This window comes from Magallana gigas, chromosome 1 (assembly GCF_963853765.1).
Source record: "Magallana gigas chromosome 1, xbMagGiga1.1, whole genome shotgun sequence".
Classification (NCBI taxonomy): domain Eukaryota; kingdom Metazoa; phylum Mollusca; class Bivalvia; order Ostreida; family Ostreidae; genus Magallana; species Magallana gigas.
Window position 1 is genome coordinate 35527302 of NC_088853.1, and position 25735 is coordinate 35553036.

General features: G+C 32.4%; 1 protein-coding gene and 1 long non-coding RNA gene across 2 annotated transcripts; both read right to left on the reverse strand.

Moving 5' to 3' along the window:
• Positions 1 to 3576: 3576 nt before the first annotated feature.
• LOC117687601 (uncharacterized) lies at positions 3577 to 15435 on the reverse strand. The gene is made up of 3 exons (XR_010711951.1): positions 15279 to 15435; positions 3900 to 3956; positions 3577 to 3739 (listed from the first exon to the last, which is right to left on the reverse strand). It is a non-coding gene; the product is annotated as an uncharacterized lncRNA (long non-coding RNA).
• Positions 15436 to 21289: 5854 nt separating this feature from the next.
• LOC136275876 (torsin-1A-like) lies at positions 21290 to 24558 on the reverse strand. The gene is made up of 4 exons (XM_066086029.1): positions 24376 to 24558; positions 23705 to 23880; positions 22235 to 22354; positions 21290 to 21554 (listed from the first exon to the last, which is right to left on the reverse strand). Exons 1-4 carry the CDS (start codon positions 24556 to 24558, stop codon positions 21290 to 21292), a joined length of 744 nt encoding a protein of 247 aa, XP_065942101.1.
• Positions 24559 to 25735: the final 1177 nt, after the last annotated feature.

Consider the following 25735-nt stretch of genomic DNA (forward strand, 5'->3'; position numbering starts at 1 on the left):
TTACTAACTTAGTTGTTCAATTGTTCAATATTGGATTTGGTCTTGGAAATCTTGATTTTCTTAAATCGACCCCAATTAATTAATCACCGCCCCGGTGTACTAACAAATAAGGTCGTCCTGTTTATTTTACCACTATTACGTTTCTCATTCATCTCCAACAAACTCCATTTTTTTCACACTTAAACCTTAAACTGCAGTTACCAATTTTTAGAGCAAAACGGAGAAGTTATTTTTTCGTAACCTTGTTATGAATATTCTATATAGATGAATTTATAACCATTATGCAATTGTTAACCTGGAAACGAGTACGACGTTTTTTTTCGGTACTTAAAACTGACACCAAGAGTAGATCATGTCCATTCTCGAAAACAAATACAAATACACTGACATATCGAGTTCGAAATACGCATCTGGTATTATTCTTGTCTGAATAAAGTGTATAGGACAAATATAATAACCTACATTTCAATGTAGATCGTGCGCTGCTGAAAAACCTGTCTACTGTAATACGCTGTCCGGGGTTCGAACATGTGGAGACAAATCTGTGTTGTTAAATGCAGTTAACAATGGCGCTAGTGTTAAAGTTTTAAAACCAGAGACTGGATTTATGACCAGACTGACAACAATTGAAGTGTCTAATAGCTTGGATGTACATGGACAATACCCATGGCGTTTAGGACAAATTAAAATTGGCGACGAATATGAGTTCCCAACAAGAGTGTTTTGGTTGTTAACGACATGGTCAACTACAGGCGCTATTCCAACCTCTCAGTGGTACGTTGGCCAGCACATTTCGCTGAACACTTTTCAGGATTTTGGCTCAATGGAGTGGCTTGTGGACGATTGCTGGACACAGGTATACAGTCACGACACTTTTGGACGCGGAATACATGGGTCCTTAGACCTGCTTGTTGAATCTGTTTTAGCTGGCAAAAGAGTCCGAGTTAAAATCAATTCGTATATAACGGAAGCAGATAATCTTTATGTAAGGAATGGTCAGGTTTCAGCTCAACTTTTAGGACAATTTTCTAAAACCTCTGCATATAACTTTCCAACTAATGTCAATTGGATCTGGCAAATTGCCTCAACAACAGGCGATGTCGAAACAGTGAGGTACGATATTGGAAGCATCATTAACAGATTGAGTTCGAATGACAAAGAATCCATCACGTGGTTTGTTGAGTCTAGACCCTGGTCAAAGGTTCTGACCACTTCTAGCTCTGGCATTGCTACATATGGATCTAAAGCTAACCTGATTATTTCTCTACAACGGGGATCTCCGCTTCGTTTAATTGTTTATGAGGGAGACAACTCTTACCGTATCATAGAGGCAGACAATATAGCCATTCAAAACTCGGAAGTTGCAGTACAGTCTATCAGGTATATCGGCGATGAAAACGGAAGTGGAAGAATTCCTAGGCGGTTTAAGTCCCCTGCCTATTGGAGATTTACTTTGACGTCAACGAATGGAAACCAGCGGCTGGCCTGGTGGAAGGTTGGGGAACACTCGTCACTTCCGGCTACCATAGAAAATTACCAAGTGGATTGGATCGTAGGTTAAGATCCATTGTTTCAATTTTATTGATACTTTTTTATACTTTGTGAATTGTTTTTGTTATTCTATTTAATCACAAAGGTATTTAGATTAAAAAAATATATGCATATCTGACATGTTTCATTACTGTTTTGCTGAACATATCTAATGTACTCGACTCTATTGCATGCATTTACATCTATTCAGTCACGCAGTTTTAAATTATCTTCTTTCTTATAGCTATTGATATATTGACATGAAAGCTACTGAACATAAATATAAAAGATGTTACATTTTGCAATAACATGTTCCTTGTGTATGGCTTTTGATGTATACAACTTTATATTACAAACTGTTTGCTTTGAATTACTTCTCTGGGTTAGCTTCTTTTTTTGTGCCACAACAAAAATACAAAAAATATAGTTTTCCAACGCACATGCAGTTTGCTGCCTTTTGAATTCAACACAAATAATTATACAAATGTATCATATAAACCATTGTGTTACCAGTTTAGCGAAATAATATTAAATTGTTTTTTAACATTGCAGTTGAAATAAAAAAAACATCGCACTTATGCCTTTTTTGTTTAAAAAGGGGTTAAGCAGCATAAATCAGACCGATAATCGGTACGTTTTTCATTAACTGAAATAAAAAATCACATGAATACTTGTAAATATCTCTTGTTCAATTATGGCCTTTCTTATTCATATCTTAAAAGGACATCATGCATCATGTTGGGTTGTTTTGCAAATAAAACAACACGTTCGTATACTAGTGTAATGTCCGCAAAAGACTTGGAAAGGAAAAAAAATGAAAACTTTATGTGAACGTTTTTCGTTTGGTATTTATTTTACAGAAACCTATAATGTATAGAATAACAACAATCATTACAACAAGGATGTTTTAACATGGTAACCAAATATAAATAAGGTCTTTACACGTAAATTAGTCATGAACCACGGACAAAAAAAAAATACTTTTATTTACCCTAACGTGATTGACCCAATCAAATCTTCGATTTTGAAGAAAATTAATGCCAGTGCATTGAAAATAACAGTCAAATTATTCATAACAAACAATTTTGAAGCTGTAAATACCTCTCATCTAAAAATTCAATTCATATACAACACTTTTCACCGAAGTTTTTACTGGCTTCGAATTTACACACCATGTTGATATTAAATGCACCGAGTTAGACTTATCTCCCGTATTGTATTTCCTTTGATGAACAGAATATATGTCAAGTTTTCAATGAAAATTTACACGTATTTGTAATATCGTCTCTGAGTTTATCCATGCAAATGCGATATTGTGGAAACATAAACTAAAGGGCCTTCCGTGATTTAGCATGAATGTAATGCGCATGTGCAAGATTGTGAAATCCAAATATCCAGATGATTTCCGGGTTTTTTAAAGGAATTTTCTTGATTATTAATTAGCGAAGCTTGATAAAGAAAAGATAAAAACAAATTGGCAATCTTCATATACCAATAATGTTTAAAAAATACAAACCAAAAGACAGTACTCTTCCGATTTCTCGGTATTAAAGCCCAACAATTCGAGTCTATTATTTTAATATAGTAGTATAGATGGGGATATAATAGTAAGACATGTAAATTTTCAATATAATTGATAAAGTGTATGCCCTTGCACTACTGCATTTTATTTGGCCAATTTCCCTTTCGGCGTCACTTGCGTGAAATTCAAACGCAACATTGACTAAGATCATGATTTTAATTTTCATTCAGAAAATAATTTAAAACTGCGAGTTTTACTAAAATGATGTCAGAATGTTGTTTCTGTTCACACCAGTCTTCATTACCAAATTGTTGAAATGGGAAAAACATAATTCATCTTCTACCTTGATAAGGTAAAGTATGAAGTTATTTTGCTGGTAAATAAATAACAAATTCTTTTTTATATGATCATGTTACTTATAATTATAGTTAATATTTCTGTAATAAATAAAGAAAGCAAGAAAAATCAATATTTATCAAGAATTTATTATAATAATCAACTTGACAAATACTATAAAGATTGCACTACTGTGACAAACTGTTCAACAAGACTAGTGTTTTATGATTTTCAGTATTATTCAGTCATGATGTGGAATTTATGGAAATTGACCATTCTTCTTGCACAGTATATGTTGTTTTCTCCTTTTTTATATATTAAGAGGGAGTGCAGTTGATAGAAAATCAATGCCTGAAATGATGAATATTTATCAATTTCAAATTTAATTTCAATAGGTATCAATCAAAAAATTAATACTATGATAGGTTACATTATATAGTAATATGATAAAAAAAAAAGTCCACGTATACATGAAGTTAGTGAGTAAAATAAATATTAATAGAGTACCTACTTTTTATCACCATCCCCAAAAAGTATCTCCAGTGGTCCATTCACTGCTTAAATAACCCTGAAAATGAATGATAAGTCATAATTAGCAAACTATTGTGCTAAACATGACAGGAAATGAAAACTTTCTCAAGTATTGTACATACTAATAGCAGTTTTGATTTAATTTACATCACAACAAACATAATCAGATGTTTATTTTTTAAAATGTGTGGAAATTCTGTTTGAACAACTTTTTAATTTTGTCTACTCATTCATGTAATCTTCATAAGATACATGTAAGGCTAAATGAAATAACACATTTCGATTTACTTTTACAACAATACAGATCCTCACAATAATCTTTGTAGTGCTACCACATACAGTGTTTGGACTTTCCATTGTTTTCTTTGAACATGGAGGGATTGCAATGTATAATATCGCGGTATGAGACAAGTTAAAAGCTACAATGAGTCGCAATACTTTTTATTATTCATTTATCCGAGTCAACAAACTGATGTTTAAACACAATATTACATGAAAAACAAATGTAAACAAGTAAACAAAATTTAAGCCGAGGAATTTCGCTTAAATTCGTCTCTGTTTCAGCCTACAGTATTAAATAATATAAAAATAATATATATTATATATAATAATATCTAGGGAAATTACATAGTTATAAATCCTACCTTATTTAATTGAATTCAGTTCTATTTTTATTTTATTTTCATTTATTGTTTTATTTAGTTTTATGCCGATTACCGTCCAGGTTGGTTGTAGATAAGTTAAATTTCCAGATATATCACTGAAGTCCACATGTTTATTCTGATCACAGCTGATGTGACGTAGTCAACCTCGAAACGTCATCAGACAGTTTAAGAATTTCATGATTTCGCGAGGTATAAAAAATAGTTGATGTTTTCAGTACACCTATCTTGAAACAATCTATCCCAATAATTGATCATATTAATTTTGGTAGATGTTTGTTAATTACCAAAAAACAATATTTAGTAAAAACTCATGAATAAGAGGTGGGCTTATGCAATTTTTTATCTAACGTGGTAGAGATATGCTATCGTTCTTAACAAAGCTGAGAACATTAAACAAACATAAAACTACTAGCAGATTTTATTACCGTTGTGTAATTTGACGTAATAGTAATATGTTCAACGTCACGACATTCTAAAATTATTAATCATGATTATACGATCATGCAAATAAACATGGTTATACATTGGTATTATGTAAACCTATTTCGTTTCTCGTACATTCGTTTTAGCATCGTTTGCCGAAGCCTGTTTCCGCTAAATCATATAGGCACCCAATAACCATTTACATATGTGTTAGAATAGGCACATTCAGAAATACGCTACATAAAATCCGCGCTGAATTGTTGAAAAATATTGTAAGGTATGATTTATAAAAATGATCTCTATGTTTAAACGCACATTTTTAACCAATCTCCAGATGGAATTGTTTTTTCCCTATTGCCTACAAAAATTGTTTTTATTAATAAGAATACGAGGGTCAATTAAAAAATACGAAGACTTTTGCCATAGCTATTTTATTTCACGTCATATTATTACTAAATTTAGTAGGCGTAATTTAGCAATTGTTTAAACAATTTGAAATTGAAAACGATCATATCTTCCTTTATATCTAAGACATTTTTTAGAATCTAATCCTGCAAAAAATGAGGAAACGACGCACGGTCAAACTTGGTGCTCTGTCAACAATACACCATATAATGTTGAAAGTAATATCTCAATAAATTGGACGTAAAACCAAGTAATATTGGGACCTAAAATTGAAAAATGTAATATTAATCTATGTACCAAATAATGATTGGATATATAGATTTGTTGAATATATATCAGTAACTAAAGACTTTAAGTCCTTTATAAAATTGACTAAAAACATTGACGTCGCCGGACGTCACGGCGCAACGAAAAAAGTTTTGAAAGTATAGATCTAACTCTGGAAAAAGCCGATAAAAACTGTGAAAATGCTCAATGAAGGTAAAAATAAGTCAAAAATTATTTGCACATTTGTATATCACTCAAAAACATTTTATGGGGGATGTGGTAAATATATTTTGAACACCAAACTGTACGAAAGAGAGTAGAATATCTGACATTCAGGTATTTTCTTAATGTAAATGAAGAGACATGCGGTGAAAAAAAAAGAAAACTTCGAAGGACTAACTTATGATTTTTAAACAAATGTGAACAAATTATATGTCAAGTGATGTAGTGCCGATTTAAACTGTATCGTGAAAAGGACAAAAGACTCAGAATTATATAAAGTTTAGATATTTCTATGAACTGTGGATGCGTCATTTTGACGTCCTGTTCTCAACGTTACCGTGCGCCGTGGTGACAAAACATATTGAATTTAAACAAAAATACCTTTTTATCGAATGGAATGAAACTTCGTATATCAATAAAATATTTATTGATGCATTAATTCATTTGATAGAGATGACTTTAATGAAAAGTATGAAACAGACAGCCACATTGTCATCGTTTTATTTGATTGACCCTCGTATATATGTTTTCTGCATGGGGTTGAAGACAGAGATGTCCAAGACCTGATTAACCAACCTCCCCCCCCCCCTTTTTTTCAAGATTGTTGCATTGATTGAAAATCGGAGGCCAATTAAAGCATACACAATATAACGACATATTTAATTAAAATGAGATCTTGCTACTGTCGATTTCCAAATCTAGCTCTGTAGAATGAATTTAATATGATTAAATTGATATATATTGAGTTTTTTGTACAACAAAAAAATATTTTAGAATTTGTTGTTTACTTGAATTAGAAACTTAAGATAACCGGTTAAGACAACATAATATCTTTAAAGTTTAACTTCACAGAGAGATAAAAAAGACAGTATCTGTGTATAATATACATGTTTATACCTTGAGTTGATAAAAGGTTTTAAAGTCGAAATTACCAATCTTCTATAATGTAAGTCTTACATCTTTTTCAAGATACTACGTAATGTGTTAATAGGAGCATCTTTGATATTCAAAATGTTTAATAAAAATGAAATAAAAATATTATTAACAATTTTGAATAAATCTAATAATTTTTATTTCCATCATTTTTGATGTCTTTTTAAACTTAAAATCATATTAGAGATTAAATATTTTTGAAATTAATCCCTTCCCTCTTTTTCTCTATATCCAATCGCCAATCGTTCTGGATATGGTACGCAAAGAACAAGCTTGCATATTTTTTTATTGATTATGTGTTAATTGGCTGGTACTTAGTGGCTGAAGCACAAGTAACACGGCAAAATCTCTTGACGTCTTTTTAAACATATCTTTGTTTATTATCACGTCGCAACAAAACCAAAACATGTTCATCAAGCAAGGTATGAAGATGTGTTTATGTCGAAGTTAAATATGTGCTCGAAAATCGAGCTCGGGCCTTTCCATTCTCTATGGACAAAACACGTATCAAAAATTCAAATGACCCATTGTTACAAAACTGGAATAGCCAGAGGTCTTTCGCAATGTATTTCATATCATAAAAAAAGCTCCAGTTTCAGGCGGTAATACCCTAAATTAAAAGAAAATTTGGTAATTATTTTGCGTAAGCCATGGTCCTATGTGAACATTCATTAAACTATTGTAATGGCACTTGCAATGACCGGCAGTTTCAAACATATTCTTAAAAAAATTATGTAGTTTTTCAAATCCGAAACAAAATGTGAAATAAGGTCTTCCCCGGGTAACTTTTTTCAGAAACATATAATTTTAGAAATCTAAAGATTCAACTGTAATAATTAAAAAGCAATAAACTACTGCATTCAAATTAAATATTCAAAATATCAAATTGATAATTTTAAGAAAGATTTTGTAGGTATTATATGAGATATTTCAAATATTTAGAAAAGATGGGTACAGTGTTTTTCAGTGCAATGTACAGTATCAATTAGTGGGGTCCACTGTTGGTCAGTAGAACTGTACTTTAATGTGCAGTGGGGTACTGTGCTGGTCAGAAGAAAGGTACAGTGGGATATAGTAACGTACAATGGGAGCCTGTGAAAGGTACAGTCAATGCGCGCTAGATGTCGGACAATGTCAGTCGGTTTTCGGATTATCAGTTGATTTTGAGCTCGGTAGGGAAAATTATATAAAGTCTATAGTCGTTTGTCTTGGTAGAGTTAAAAGCAATACTAATGTGGAATTTCATTTAATAAGTATATTATTTCAGCATGTATAAATGCATTTATTTGGATGAATTATAATTTGAAAGATGTATGTACGTACTACATATATATAACGAATGATGATTGGACCTAATCTAGGAGTGAAAAGTCCATACATAAAAAAACAATGCAATCTATTTACTAGGTGGAAAATACCGTAACCTCTTATAAAAACTTTGATCAAACAAGAATAGAATTCCACGGTCCCCCGCCGGTCAAGCAGTATACTAGTATACTGTATATTGGAATATTTTCAAACATTCAGGGCTGTTCCAGAATTAAATGTGTGGGGAGGTTGGGAGGAACATTTTTTTAACCCCCACCACCCATTTTTTTTTCTATTTTTTCTGTCGCAAATATATCCAAAATACTACAATCTAAAAGAACTTGACCAAAGTATTAGCGGTATAAACATTTGGTATAAATTTAATAAAAATCCGTCAAAATTTGTAGGCATGAGAGCGCTTACAAGGTCACAAAGTCCCATAACTCCAACAAAAAGTATCGACCAATGCTAATTTTCGAACTTGACCAAGATAATAGTGGTATAAACATTTGGTATAAATTTAATGAAAATCCGTCAAAATTTGTAGGCATGAGAGCGCTTACAAAAAAGTGTGATAAATCCGTCACAAAGTTCCATAACTCCAACAAAAAGTATCAACCAATGCTGATTTTCGAACTTGACCAAGGTAATAGTAGTATAAACATTTGGTATAAATTTAATGAAAATCCGTCAAAATTTGTAGGTATGAGAGCGCTTACAAGGTCAATTTTTTTTATAAAACGGAGACGATATTGTTGTCAAAGTCCCATAACTCCAACAAAAAGTATCGACCAATGATGATTTTCAAACTTCACCAAGGTAATAGTAGTATAAACATTTGGTATAAATTTAATGAAAATCAGTCAAAATTTGTAGGTATGAGAGCGCTTACAATGTCAATTTCTTTATAAAACGGAGTCGTTATTGTGGTCAAAGTCCCATAACTCCAACAAAAAGTATCGACCAATGATGATTTTCGAACATGACCAAGGTAATAGTAGTATAAACATTTGGTATAAATTTAATGAAAATCGGTCAAAATTTGTAGGTATGAGAGCGCTTACAAGGTCAATTTTTGGATAAAACAGAGTCATTATTGTGATCAAAGTCCTATAACTCCAACAAAAAGTATCGACCAATGCTAATTTTTGAACTTGACCAAAGTATTAGTGGTATAAACGTTTGGTATAAATTTAATGAAAATCGGTCAAAATTTGTAGGTATGAGAGCGCTTACAAAAAAGTGTGACGGACGGACACACGGACGCACGGACGCACGGACGCACGGACGGACCCCCGGCATTTCTATGTCCCCGCACCGCGTTGCGGCGGGGGACAATTAGAATGCCAACTGGACGGGAAACATTTGCTCACAAAGATGAATGTGGTTGATTAATTTTATATAATTTTGTAAAAAATTATTTTAAGAGTACAAACCATCAAATCATTTTGTTCAGCCTTTTGATGTGTCTGAATTTACATTTTATTCTTTATATATATATATATCTATATATATATATATATATATATATATATATATATATATATATATATATATTTTTATCGTGGTTTTCTTCGCTTCGTCAGTGAAACCAGCAGTTCAATCAGGTATGCCGATCAAATTTTATTATTTTGAAGTTCTCTGTATCTTGAATTCATAATATGTTTTTACTACATGTAAGTGCACTTTATCACAATTGATTTCTGAATCATATCAATCTTACAAAAATATTCCGCGTATACCATATCCCTCTTCTATCAGTCATTCCAAGTATTTTAAACTAACAATTATACCGTTATGACGTAAACACTATATCAGTTGAGTGTTTACCCCCCCCCCCCGACCCCCTAAAAAAAAAAAAATAAATAAATAAAAATGAGCGAATGGTTTGTCTTGGTATTACTTTTCTCTTAGTTAGGTGTAGTTCCAAAAATAAATAGTATATATAAATATTAGGTTCGACATTGTGTATATCTCTGAGAGTTAACAACATCATTATTCAAATGTGTACAGCTACATTTCAAGAAATATATTTGGCTTCTTTTTTTTTGATATCTTCATATACGACATAAACCGGTATCTTTATTAAAAAAAAATCAGCAGATGTCTTGTTTGGATTTGGATTTTGACACTTTTATTCAGTAAAGGTCCTGGTATCAATGTATACACGCTATTCATTATTATTATGTCCTACTTTTAAATCTGAATACTTGATAATAAATTTTCTAGAATAGAAAATGACACATGTGTTTTGTTTTTTTTTACGATCAGCAAGAATATTTATTCATCCAAAGAAATAAAAAGGAATCTCTCTTCTCATCATGATGAAATATACCACAATTTAATTAGATCACTTCTATTAACCCTTTAACTAGGAATGTCTATCTTAAAGAAATCAGTTTAGATAATCTAAAATAATGTAGCTTTTAAAGTACAATATCAATTGCACATAGATATATTCAATTTTATCCAGAATACTCTCATTTTTCTCGATTAAAATAGACATGTAATTTTTTTCTATTTTGTCTATTGACAACAGATCCTACGTTGTGTAATTTGTCGATAAAGTCGATTATTTTACTGTGATACTTCTCCAGCTTTGCGGGGGGGGGGGGGGGTCTTGTCCATGACGCCTGTAGCAGAAACTAGATATTTGATCTTCGAAATTTCGCAGTTCTCTAAAATACTGGTTTATTGACCTAACAGTAGACTCAGGATGAATCTCTCCCATTCAGTCAATTGAAAAATGAATGAATGGTAACTGAAATGTGACTGAATTCAGTCACCTTTCCAGAACATTCAGTTATTATTCAGTTGACTGAATGGCAGAGATTCATTCTGTGAGATTTCTTTATATATAGCAGTAATTCTTTAAAAAGCGTTTTATTGTTTTTCTTCTACGGATTCTATGATTTTTTTTTAATTTTCCAAATGTATTTACATTGTACATTTCGTTTTCTCAACCTGATGTATTAAAATCGACGATTACAGGAACAATATAGTGAGTCAATTTGATTCATTATGGATTGAATATCAATATAAATAGAAAATAAAGCCTTAGATTTTAAACGTCAGTTCTTTGGAACTAGAAGACTCCCTAAGACGCAATGCTTATTACTTTTGAAAAAAAGAAATCGTCATATAAAAGCGTTTACCAAAGTGTTAGTAATATTAAATAAAATCGGTGATTGACGTGTTATGAACGATAACATCCCAGATAGCAAGCTTATATTGGCCCAGCGTTGGCCCGATGTTATCATTTATGTGGGCCCGATGTTGGAAAATAACATCGGCCCAATATAATTTTGCTCATCGGCGCAGCATTGCACCAACACGCTGGCGTGACGTTGGCCCATTGTCAGTAGATTGACAGTTTTAATGTTGGCCCAATGTTGGGGCAACGATTTCATCCAACCAATATTCCCCAAACTTTGTCCTTATAAAACAATCTCACAAAGATTAACAGTAAGTCTAACCTTTATTGTTTTCTCACAGAAATATGATCAATATTCAAATTTTCAAATGGTTTTTTATAGTCGATCTATATACTTCCACATCCCTTCAATCTTCTTCATTTATTTTCTTTACTCCTATTTTCATCCCCTTTCCCAATCAGATGAATAACGAATCACAGTAAATGCGTTCGGTCACTATGTTTAGTTCAGTTCCAGTTTAGTTCTCTAGTTCTGACCTCGTTGATGCAAAATGCTGCTGTAAATTTAAAAAATAATCATATAAAATGGAAAAAAATAAATTGATATAAATAGAATTGCATTTACATTATAAAAATAATAATGCAGAAAAAATCCTCAATATATAACGATTTAAAACAAATAAATTTGTTTGCGGGAAGGGGGTCTATTTTACTGTGCACAGTTTTAATATGTGTATCATAATTTTTTTTCAATATTACTGCCTTTTTACTGTGAATAAGTCAATTTGAATTTTCCGGGGAGGAGGCCAGGGGCGCGGGGGGGGGGGGGTGTCTGGATATATCCGACCTTCTTTAGATCCGTGCAAGACCCACAGCTTCTGATCTAATATTATCAGCATATCATGCCGATGATTTATCATACAAACATTCGAGAGAAGTATTTAATAAAGCTGCATTGAGGATGATTATATCATTTTGCCATGACATATTCTGATCATCTCACATCATTGATAAAAAATTGTGCCTTTAATTCCTACCCTAAATATTGAATATTATCATAATATTAAATTCAGTTACCTTAGATGTTCCTTAACTTGAGCCGATAAACTGCATGGTTCTATTCATCTTCACAAATAATATAGGAGACAGCCATGTCACCGAGTTTGAAGATCAGCAGGAGGATGCCTGTACAAAAAAATTGCCTTTAATTTGCTTTCAAACTTTCATTTAAAAGTATTGAGAACATTATTGTATAATAATCACCCATATATAATAAAAATCTGTAAAAGAACATCTGCATACTTACATTATTCCTACAGGCAGCCATGATGATAGCATAAGATCAAGTTACTCTGATGGATTTGTCAATAATGACATCACAGTTCTTTTGGCGGTAATGTTTCATTCACGAGTGCAGAAAAGTTACTATGCATTGATGCTGCATTTCATTCAAAGTGTAGACAAGTATAATGCTTCATGATGGACACACATAATATAGTCATGTACATTGTAAAAAAATTAACTAAAATTCTAAATCTGAAATTAATTTGAATACAATTATATTTATAGTAACCGTTATATTTTACACATTTCACACATTTTAGTCCGTCGGCCCGACATCGGTGCAGTGTATTCGCGCCCACCGAGATCAATTTGGTATTGGCCCAATGTTGGCACAATGTTTATGTTCCAACGTTGGATGAACTACATTGATCCAATATTGGAACGATGCCAATGCACCAACAGTGATAAATACAAGGTTGGTCCAATGTTGGTCCAACGTCGTTCTACCAACAGCGATATGTAGCCAACCTTACAACCATAAGCCAACGTTGGGCCAACGTAAGCTTGCTATCTGGGATTACATGACCTGTGCAACTGTTCCGCCAAAAAAGAATCAAAACCGTAACCCCATTTTTTATGTATTGAACAAAAAATTGTTAATGGAGTTGAATGTTAAGACTGTTTTGATCTGCTTTGTGTAATGTTTCTATCCTTTTTGTGAGAAAATGTTAAAACAAAGAGAAATGCATACAATTTTATCTAATTGACTGGTTATTTTTTTTTTTATGTTCTTAAATTGATGATTATTGTTTTTATTACATGATGTTATCTACATCATTGCATATTTTTAGATGAGCTGATATTAACTAAAACACCCTTTTAAGCGTGTGATGTACTTCTGATAAAGTTATCTGCATTTTGTTGTAACTTGTAGATACTAAATTGGCTTTTAATGAACCATGTAGCCTTGACAAAAATTGACAGATATGATTGTGACGCCTTTGTCGGAGGCCCATAATGCTAGATGACATACATTGTGCACTTTTGTAGCGAAAATTAAATCCCACACAACCACGTCATTTGGCAATCATGTCTAAATGATATACAGAACCGATCAGATCCAACCTAACAGAAAGTAATCTAAAGATTAACTCTATATACTCCCATGTTAAAATCTGACCCCCCCCTTCCATTGTGGCCCCACCTTAACCCAGGTACAATGCTTTGAACAAACTTGAATCTACACTATCTGAGGATGCTTCCACACGAGTTTCAACTTTTCTGACCAAATGGATTTTGAGAAGAAGATTTTTAAAGATTAACTCTATATACTCCTATGTAAAACTTCGACCCCCTATTGGGGCCCCACCTTATCCCCAGGGAGTATAATTTGTAAACTATCTGAGAATGCTTCCACACAAGTTTCAGCTTTTCTGGCCAAATGGTATGTTTTCAAAATATAATCAAATCTTCAATAACAATTTTAATTAGTGTCCCTTACAATAAGGAGGTTCCTTTATTTTAACGAATTTGAATCCTCTCTACTCAATGATGCGTTGTGCCAAGTTTGGTTAAAATTCGCCAAGTGGTTCAGGAGAAGAAGTCCAAAATGTAAAACGTTTACAGACAGACGGACGGACTGATAGACGGACAATCAGACGGACGGACGGACGCCAAAGAAAAAAATGAATGGAAAAGCTCAGTTGAACTTTCAGCTCAGGTTAGCTAAAAAAAATGCAAACAATTTTGTCTCATTGACTGGTTATTTTTTATTGTTCTGACTTTGGTGATTATTGTTTTTATTGCATGATGTTATCTACATATCCACATATTTTTAGATGAGCTGATATTAACTACAAGACACCCTTTTATGCGTGTGATGTACATTATGTACTACTGATATTAAAAGTTATTTGCACTTTGTTGTAACTTGTAGATACTAAATTGATTTTTGATAAACCATGTAGCCTTAAAAACAAATACAATTATGATTGTGACGCCTGTGTCTAAGTCCCATAATGCTAGAGGGCATAGATTGTGCACTTTTGTACCCAAAAATAAAACCCACACAACCTCGTCATTTGACAATAATGTCTAAATGATCTGGGTGATGTGAGACATGAATAATAATTATTAATAATAATGATTGCAAGTTTTTATATAGCGCTTTTAAAATTGGCGAACCATTTCTCAAAGCGCTTTACAATTATTACCCCAGCAGACCTTAAAGCATTGCAGAGCCTTCTCAGTGCGGCAGCCGTTAAGGCGCTCAAACACTCACATTCCGACAATATCTTTCACCGTCTATAGCCAGGTACCCATTTGTACACTTGGGTGGAGTGAGGAAATACATGTAAAGTGTCTTTCCCAAGGACACAACGTCGACTTGCCGCGGCCAGGATTCGAACCCACAACCTTTCGTTGCACCTTAACCACTCGGCTACCGACTCCACTTCAGCGTAGGTGTCTTTTGAACAAGCATCGGAGTATCAAAAATTCTTTCAAATCTATCCGTTTTGCGATAAACTGACACCTGCAAGATTTAGGGAGGGAAATTGATAGTTTGGAGGAAAGAATTTTAAAGTTTCAATATGAATTTTGATGGTAAACAGAAAAAAGGTATCAACCAGAAGGTCTTGCAAGACCAAAACAGCATATAGAATTACAAACACTGCATTTAGATAAAATCTCTACTTACCTTTATAAAAACTTGACCCCAGTTGCACTGCGTTTTAAAATATAGATTATCTTGTATATTCAGTTTGTTTCAAGAGTCCTCGAATCCCATGAGCAGCTTAAACCAAATTTCTTTGTTTGTAAAACTGATGATAATGGTACTGAATATTTAACACTTTCCTACAGCACAAAACAAAACAATATAGAAAATAAAACTCTAGATTTAAAGCGTAATTTTGTTGAATTCAGAAGACAACCAAAGACGCACTGGTATTTAAAAAAAAACAATTTAAAAGCATTTAAAGGGTTTAGCAATATTAAATAAAAGCGTTGCCTGATATGCTATGAAAGATAACAAAATATTACATGTACAGCTGATTCGCCAAAATAGAGAGAAAACTGCACCCCCTGTTTTGTATTGAACAAAAATGGTTAATGGAGTTAAATGTTAAAACTGTTTTAATCTACTTTGTGTAATGTGGCTATCCTTTTTGTGAGAAAATATTTAAAAAAAAACAACAGAGGCCCATTGGCCACATTGCTCACTTGAGCAACAATAGACATAATAAAATCAGGTTTACAGAGTAACAGAACCCCAAAACTATGGAAAATCTAGTCTAACAGATCCTGTATTTTTAAAAAAAAAATCAATTTTTGTCCTAGATATTCTGTTTATCATTGATTCCTTTTTGTCACAGTATAGTCATTTCAAATATTGAACATTACAGTTCTCAAGAAGATCTTAATAAAATGGAATATATACGTACATCAAACTTGTGAAACCCAAGAATTGTCCAGAGGCCAATGTCTACACAGTTTTAGAGAATCAAAAATATATCAAAATGCTTGCATATCAGCAAAACCATATAATTATAACATTTGAGTTTTGGTGAATTAAAAATGCCTGCCTTTGTCAAATTGAACCCCCACCCCATGTGGCTTCATCCTACTCCTGGCATATATGATTTTGACAAATTGGAATCCACACTATCTAAGATTGCTTTCACTAATGTTGCACCTTTTCTAAAAAAAAAATGCCTTTTTAGAAAAAAGATTTTTCTCAATATATCCCTTTGTAAAGATTTAACCGGTCTCCATTGTGCCCCTACCCTACCCCCGGGGATCATAATTTGACCAAACTTGAATCTACATTACCTTATGATACTTCACTCAAGTTACAGCTTTTCTGGCTAGTCGTGTTCTGAGTAGAAAATTCAAAATAAAATTTCTCTATATACTCCTTTGTAAATATTTGACCCCCTCTCCCCAATTGTGGCTCCACCTTATCTACCAGGAGCATGATTTGAACAAAAAATGAATCTACAATATCTGAGGATGCTTCCACATAAGTTTCAACTTTTCTTTCTTATGGGTTTTTGAGAAGTAAATGTTTTAGTTTAACTCTATATTCTTCTATGTAAAATTTATACCCCCATTTATACCCCCCCCCCCCCCAAGGGTCCATGATTTTCACAACTTTGAAATTACGCTACCTGAGGATCCTTCCACACAAGTTTCAGCTTTTTTGGCCAAATGGTTTTGGAGAAAATTATTTTTAAAGATTAACTCTATATACTCCTATGTAAAATTTACACCCCCACTTGTTTCCACCTTACCCCCAGAGGACCATGAATTGGACAAACTTGAATCTACGCTACATTAGGATGTCTACACAAGATTAGGCTTTTCTGGCCAAATTGTTTTAAAAAAAAGATTTTTAAAGTTGAAATCTATATACTCCCATGTTAAAATTTGACACCCCCACCATTGTGGCCCCACCTTAACCCAGGGACTATGATTTGAACAACCCTTAATCTACAATATCTGAGGATGCTTCAACACGAGTTTCAGCTTTTCTTGCCAAATGGTTCTTGAGAAGAAGATTTTTAAAGATTAACTCTATATACTCCTTTGTAAAATCTTGACCCCCTATTGGAGCTCCACCTTACCCCAAGAGAGTATGACTTGAACAAACTTGAATCTACACTTTCTGAGGATGCTTCCATACAAGTTTCAGCTTTTTCTGGCCATTTTTTTTTTAAAATAAGATTTTTTCAAAATATAACCAAATCTTCAATCAATCCTTTTTAGTTCCCCTTACAATAAGGTGGTTTATTTATTTCTAACAAACCTGAATTCCCTCTACCCAATGATGCGTTGTGCCATTTTTGGTTAAAATTCGCTAAGTGGTTCAGGAGAGGAAGTCGAGAATGTAAAAAAAATCTTACAAACAGACGGACGGACAGATAGACGGATGAACAGACGGACGGACGGACGCCAAAGAAAAAAAATGATCCGAAAAGCTCAGTTGAACTTTCAGCTCAGGTTATTTAAAAAAAAATGCAAACAATTTTGTCTCATTGACTGGTTTTTTTTTATAATTCTGACATTGATGATTATTGTTTTTATTGCATGATGTTATCTACATATCCACATATTTTTAGATGATCTGATATTGACTACAACCCTTTTAAGCGTGTGATGTACTACTGATATTAAAAGTTATTTGCACTTTGTTGTAACTTGTATATACTAAATTGTTTTTTAATGAACCATGTAGCCTTGAAAAAGAAAATACAAATATGATTGCGCCGCCTGTGTCGAAGTCCCATAATGCTAGAGGGCATATATTGTGCACTTTTGTAGCTAACCACGTCATTTGACAATGGCTAAATGATCTGGGTGATGTGAGACATGAATTAGTTTTGTTTCTCTTTTTAAGTCCTTTAGAAAAGTAATTATTTGACAGAATATAAAACATTGATAAAAGAATATCCAAGCATTGCATATCAATGTAGTTAACATCAATCATTTATATCTTTATTTTTATATAATCTAATTCTGGTTGTAACGCGGCATTTGACTGCTTGATACAGATGGAGGGACTTATATTATATTGAATAACATAACTTGGTATGGGGACACACTCCATTGGCAATATCAGGCTCGAACTACTCTAAGACGTTTACATGTAGACCTATACATGTGCATGTGTGCACAGATGTGAAGTAATAGAGTATGGTTAAGTTTATATCTTTTCATTTGATTGATATAAATTTGTATCAAATAGCTATGTTTTTTAAAAATAAATTCAAACATTGAGTTAAAAATTATGCATAGAACTTTTACATGGGGGCATGGATATACATGTTATTTGGCAACTGACATTCTAAAAATTGCCGATTTGAATTCAAAGTATGACTTTGCTCCACATTTGGAAAATCCTGAAGAAACAGAAGAAATGGATTAGAACACTTTACAAGAAATTTGTTATCCCCGAAAGTGAACTTGCTTGTCTTGATGCATGTAATGACAGTCGCGCCTCTACACAAACAGATGAAGCAAGACAGAAGGATAAAAATGCTTTTAAAATAGAGGGGAAGGACACTTTTTGGCTCAAATCATTCCAAACTCACCAAAAATAAATTTAAAATGTCTGAGAAATGCAACGGAAACAATTTGAAGACAGAAAACATTGAAAAATTTTATTTCTACCATAAGAAGCACAAAATTTGGGGGGTTGAAGATAAAACTTTTTTCAAGGTATGAAAAAGAGAAAAAAAGTGCACTTGTATTTTTGTAAATAAATCAATCAAATTAAAGATTAATGTTGGATATACATCACTAAATTTTTTCACATAAAATTCTAGCCTAATTTACCAAAAAAAACCCACAAATGTTCAACCCAAAATGGAAATTGCACCCAAATCCCTCTTTTCAGAGAGCTTTACTATCTAAGTTTATGATGATATGTTGGTGCGGTTTTAATTTTTCAATACCCTTTTTTGAATAATAAAGTGTAGAGACATTTGGCGAGCAAACATATTTTTATCTGGTTGAGCTTTTAGGATTAAATGTAAACTTGGAAATTATACGCTAAAGCAAGTGTAAAAAGGGCCGATAAGATGTCTTTTACACAAGCATCAGAGTATCGAAAGAAAATTCTTACAAATATATCTGCTCTGCGATAAACCGACACCTGTAAGATTTAGGGAGGGAAATTAATATAGCTCAGGGAAAAGAATTTAAAAGTTTCAAAAGTTTCAATAGGAATGTTGATGGTAAATCTTATCCTAAGGGTAAGTTCATATTAATGGAAGAGCCACAGAAACAGCCACAAGCGTGAACTTTGATTTTCGCTTGTGACGTTGCAGTTTACAGCGTTCAACGTTTGTGACGTCATAATAAAACTCGTCAATTTCACCTTTGACTACTTGTTGCATTTAGAGGCATTTAAACATCACGGAATTTAATGGGAAAACACAGTAGAATGTAAATATTGGCCATTTAAATGAAATCTGGTAATTTTTCGCGTAAAATTGTATGTAGCTTTTTATATAATTAAATTTTTATATTGTCATTTTTTTTGGTTGTGCACAAAAAACAAGAGATTTGTCATAATTAATACTAGTAGTTTTCCATCTTAAACATCAATGGTTTTAAATAAGATACTTATGGTTTTATCTATATATGTAAAATATTCGGGTTGTACTTGATTTTATAACATTTTTTTTTATCCGTAAATCTATAGAAATATAAAAGAAAAAGAGAAAAAAAAGAGCAATTATTCTTATGATACATGTATTAGGCATATTTTTCACAGTTCAAAAACTATTCAGATAAATTATATCATTGTTTGTGTGGAATGAAACTCTAATGGCTCAAAAATCATATCTTTTAAAACGCACTCTTAAAAGAATGTGAAAAAAATAGATATAAAATCATGTCAATATGTAATATAAATATACATATATATATACAAACACGCGTATCGGGAATTCTTAACTTTCATTAATCAAGTATCAGGAAAAAGATGCACCTTAAAGTTACATGTAGGTGTTCTTAGTTATTGTTCTTGTGATTATAAAACAGTAACACTTCAAAATACGCCATTATTTTGGAGCTCTATTTGCACGCAACACCTACATATACAGTGGATATCAAACCGAAGATAACGGTAGCTGTGCTGCTGATTATTCCAAATTAAATTTTGTTTTCTGGATCATATGGCATTGTAAATCATCGCATTAGATTATTCGCTAATCTACGGCAAATTTGTTTAAACTTGCATAAGGATTTCTGAAAAATATATCCGTTTATATTTGGTTCATGTGAGTTTCTTCCCACATTTTTGTTTCTTTTTTTTCATATGAGCATTAAGATCAAAATCTATTTTAAGTTTCTAAGATTGGACACGCTCTATGATGTGTGTGCGATTTAAAGAAACACACCTCGATTTACAGTACTAAACACTCCTTGAAAAATCAAAAGTTTACAACTAAATTCAAATATTTGCTCAATTTAAAAAAAAAATTACAAAAATCTCATATATTAATAAAAATAACAGTTAGTGCAAATATGATATGTCAACAATTATTTTTATCATGGTTAGATATTCCATTGCTATAATATGATGTATGTTATAAAATATATGCTTGAGTTGAATGTACCATTCAATGATTAACAATAAGGTTACAGTTGAAACCTGCAATAGTGTCAAGAATAATGAAATTGACACAAACATTAAGAGAACACCAACAGACTATGCTTTCTTTTTCTAAACAATCCATGTGCACATGTACATACAAAGTAAACTATTCAGGAATCCTAGAGCCGATGTAACAAACAATTAGGAACTATTTTTGTGCTTTTGTTTTTTGTTTGTTTTGTTTCGTTTTGTTTTTTGTTTTTGTTTTTGTTTTTTTTTTTTGGGGGGGGGGGGGGTTCTATTTTTTAGTTTGTTTTGTATCGTTTTTGTTTTTGTTTTTTTTTATTCTATTTTTTTCGGGGATGGGGGGTGGGCGTGGTATTTTTGTTCGGTGTATTTTTCTTTTCTTTTATCAGTGAGGGATGCGTGCCGTTCTGCTCTTTTGAGCTGATTCTGTAAAGGCTGCAATTTGTTTTTTAAAATTTGTTAATTGCAAAATGATGTAAACAATTTAAATGGATTATTTTACAAACATAATCAGAAAACAAACTCACTAAGCTGATTATTGTTTTACGTATTCTGTTTTTTCTTCTCTAAAATCTTAGTCATCCAATCAATAAAATCACTTTTTCCTCAATTCTCTTGCATCCATATACGGAAAAAACCTCCACATCTTTAGGATAATAGGTCATTTTGCCAGCAATCTTGCTGACTTTGTTCTCAGGAATTTCCTCTCGTTTATAGTAGAGTTTGGCAACCAAGAAATCTCGTATACATTGTTTTATGTGTCTTCTTTCCAATGGAAGAAATGGGATATAGGCTGATATCATGTGTCTGTATATGATGTCGCTGTGGTAAAAGCCGCCTTTAAAGTAGAATTAAGTCGTGTTTACTATACTGAAATAATCAAAATGAAACTAATCCTTAAATCAACATAATCGTTCATCTGAAAATAAAATTATCATATGAAATCTATTTTTTTGCCTTTCCTTCACAAGACGAGGCTGGTGGATTTTACTTTTAGAAGGTTTAAATGTTTACCAGTGATTGAAAAACATAGATGTTAACAACCATAAATACTAAATACTTGTATAAATAAATTAATATAATATTAAATTTCCTTTATAAGTACATGTATAAACCAGAGATTACCGTATACCAGTCTGACAACTGTTTGATTGTACTATTACCTTAAAAATGAAAAGAACATAACCAATACATGTACATAACGCCCATAAGAGTTATAACATTGCATATTTATTGTATCATTATCGATTCTAAATAAATCTAAATTCTAAAAAAAACCAGAAGTTATTATTTATGTATTAAATTAAAAAAAGAAACGATAAGGGTCCACCCGTTTGGTTTTTTGATGTGTAATTATTACTGTTCAACGAACAAAAAACATTCGGACACAATATACACGAAAAAAATGTGATTCAAAAAAATGATGTCTTTCATTTGTTAAGTGTGAATTCCCGCAGGTTGTCATCTAGTGTAGTTTGCGTTTATGTAAATTATAATACAGAAACAAATACTTGCTTGTTTTACTGTTGATGGATACCGTGCTGATTATGTCCTCCATTTCTTTGAGTCTTATATCAGTTCGTTCCGACCCTGTTTGCCATTGATCTATGGCAAGCTTTGTAATAGATTCTGCAGCAGTGTTACTACAAATATGTTTCAACCGATTTTACCATAAGATTAAAAATCATCTCAATCACAAAACGATATGGAGAGTGTTTTAGTGTTTAAAACTGTTGGACCTCAGATAATGCAATTTGTAATAAACAAGATATCTGTGACCAAATGCTCACTAGTGATACCCCCGCTCTAATGTGAATATGCAAAATAAGCAAAGTCGACATTTAAATAAAAGCTGGCATCCGATTGGTACAAAAATATGTCCCAAAATATGGCATGCCTAAACAAATTGTGTGTTAAAATTTTAAGCATCTGCGATAAATAGCTGCTGAGAAATCTTTGAGGAAAATATGTTTGAGAATTTTGGCTAAAATAAACAAAGTACTCATTTAACAGGAAGTTGACGTCCGATTGGTACAAAAATATATTCCACGATATGGCATGCCTTAACAAGCACTGTGTAAAAATTTCAAGCATCTGCGATAAATACTTGCTGAGAAATCTTTGAGGAAAATATGATTGAGAATTTTGGCTAAAATAAACAAAGTACTCATTTAACAGGAAGTTGACGTCCGATTAATACAAAAATATATCCCACAATATGGCATGCCAAAACATATAGTGTGATAAAATTTCTAGAATCTGCAATAAATAGCTGCTGAGAAAACTTTGACGGAAATTTGTTTGAAAATTTTTGCAAAAAATAAACAAAGTACTCATTAAACAGGAAGTTGACGTCCGATTGGTACAAAAATATATCCCACGATATAGCATGACTTTACACATAATGTGTAAAAATTTCAAGCAACTGCAATAAACAGTTGCTCGGAATTTTTTGACAAAAATGTGTTTGAAAATTTTTGCTAAAAAAAACAAAGTCGCAATTTGACAAGAAGTTGACGTCTGATTGGTACAAAAATATATCCAACGATATGGCATGCCTATACAAATACTGTGTAAAGATTTCAAACATCTGCAATAAACAGTTGCTGAGAATTCTTTGACAAAAATTTGGGTGAATTTTTTTGCTAAAAAGAAACAAAGTCGTCATATAACAGGAAGTTGACGTCCGATTTGTACAAAAATATATTCCACGATATGGCATGCCTTTAACAAACACTGTGTAAAAATTTCAAGCATCTGCGATAAATAGTTGCTGAGATAAATGCAACAGAAATTTTTGTTACGGACGGACAGACAGACAGACGGACGGACAGACAGACGTACGGACAGACAGACGGACAGACAGACAGACTCACAAGGGTAAAACAGTATACCCCCTCTCCTTCGGAGCGGGGGTATAAAAAGTAATACTTAAAACGTCATTCATGTAAATGTAGGTAATCTAGTTTTCAAAGTAATTGCAGACTGTCTACCTTAAAAACAGAAAGATTAATTGTCGGTAGTTAATGCCATTTAGATGTCGATAACTTGTCAAATAAGGCTTCAAAATATCAAGAATCCCAGCTGGCATCTTGTCGATATCGTCAATAATAAATAAAGACTGATGGCAATGTTTTGCACCATTTTCAACTTCTTCCTTTAACATATCCTAAAATAAAATATATGTGTTAAGATTAATGAAACTTCATTTTTGAGGAGATTCTTATCTAAAGCAAAGAGGTAATTCAGATGGATAATTGTTGTGTAATATCATTACTAACTAGTATCAATGTTGATGCTAAATTGAACTTCAAGAAACAATAGAATTTTAAAACATCAATTATACATTCCAACCAAATCATAAAAAGGTTATAATATCAACAAAATCATTTTTCGTGACGGCTTCGACCGATCACAGTTGTGCCCATATAAGGCATCCGGGAAATTTTACAATTTGCGCACACATAACACTGTTTTTTTTACTATGCAATGACAACCTTATTTAAATCTTTAATTACACGTTAATTGCTATATATCTCATTCATCGTCTTTAATGCATGTACCCAAATGCATCTGCATTACATTACCGGAGCTGATTAATGATATTACATTGTACATGTTTATCATTCATTTAAAATGAATACTTGTCTCATACATGTAATACCTTGTAGACAGAACGATTATCCTCGTGGGAGTATTTCTGGGCTGCAGATATCAAATGAACATACTTGCTCCTCATTCCTTTTTTAAATATATTGTCCGCAAGGATCGTACTGACGTAGTTCTTTCCTGTGCCAGGTCCTCCATGGAATGAGAGGGCCAAAGCTTTAGATGGGTTGCGGGTCATGTGGAATTTCAGATGTTTAGAAACAATGTCCGCTGCTAAATGCTGTCCATAAAGTCCGTTTTGAAGTTTTGATTGGAGAGCTGTCAATTGTATATCTTTATTGATCATCTGTCTGTTCATTGAATTTGTATCCTTATTCATCATATCAAAAAATATGCAATAAAAAAAGCTACAATATGATAATGAAACATGTTTAACAATATTTTTTTTTATCAAAAAACTCAAATCATTCCCCAACTCAAATCTTTTTTTTAATTCATAAACGATCAATACTCAGACTTGAGGCTGAGTGTTCACTTCAGAAAAGTTGGTGACAGTGATGTTGATAAAGCCCTATTTCACATGACCTGTTAACTCTATGTTTGTGTGCGCGTGTTTAAGCCACATTTTTTATGAAGTCATTAAAATATGCACACAAAATAATACCAAATACTACAATAAATAATTGTTTTTTGACCTGCAGTGTACTATTTCTTGTGCAATTGCACCCTTTCAGCCGCATGTGTTGTTGTTGCGGCGGCATGCTTTTGATGCCGGCGAAGATACCGGCCGACTGGATTTAGCGAGTAAACATTGGCTGCATCAAATGAGATAATCGATGGTATTTTAAAACGAGCTCTAGGTAATACTTTAAAAATATTAAGTATTTGTTGTTGACAGTACATATACTAGTCGATGGTTGGGTTATCCGGCGCAGTCATAACCTTAGCGTTTAGAAAATTTATATTTCCAAAGTGTCTGTACACCTAAGGTTAAAAATAAAATTAATCAAATTATACATAATCATGTTGCTTTTTATTTTGAATAGCCTTTATGAAAGTTTCATTTGTGTTCGGGTTGAAATACATAGATAAATTAAGTATATTTACCAAGCCATAAAAATCAGACATCGCATGCATATCGAATTGAGGCGTCAGTTAATTTATATCAAAGAATCTCGGAATTACAGTCCATTAAACCGCCTAAACAGAAACTATACTCTTAAAAGGGTCAAGAGCTTCAGTTTATCAGTCTTTTTAACAAATAGTTTAACTAGAATAAACACACTGGGACTTAAAAACAAGTACTGATAACATACGAACTTATGTGAAAGGTAGATAAAAAAAAAGTAAATATGTACACAATGTCTGTTACAGACGTTTCATGTTTATTTTACTCTCAAGGAACAATAATTTAA

Coding starts and splice junctions, on each gene's coding strand:
- LOC136275876 (XM_066086029.1), bottom strand. CDS start 24,558: ATGACCCGCAACCCATCTAAAGCTTTGGCCCTCTCATTCCATGGAGGA. Junction 23,881..24,375: donor ATAATCGTTCTGTCTACAAG/GTATTACATGTA, acceptor ATTTTATTTTAG/GATATGTTAAAGGAAGAAGT. Junction 22,355..23,704: donor TTAATCTTTCTGTTTTTAAG/GTAGACAGTCTG, acceptor ACATATTTGTAG/TAACACTGCTGCAGAATCTA.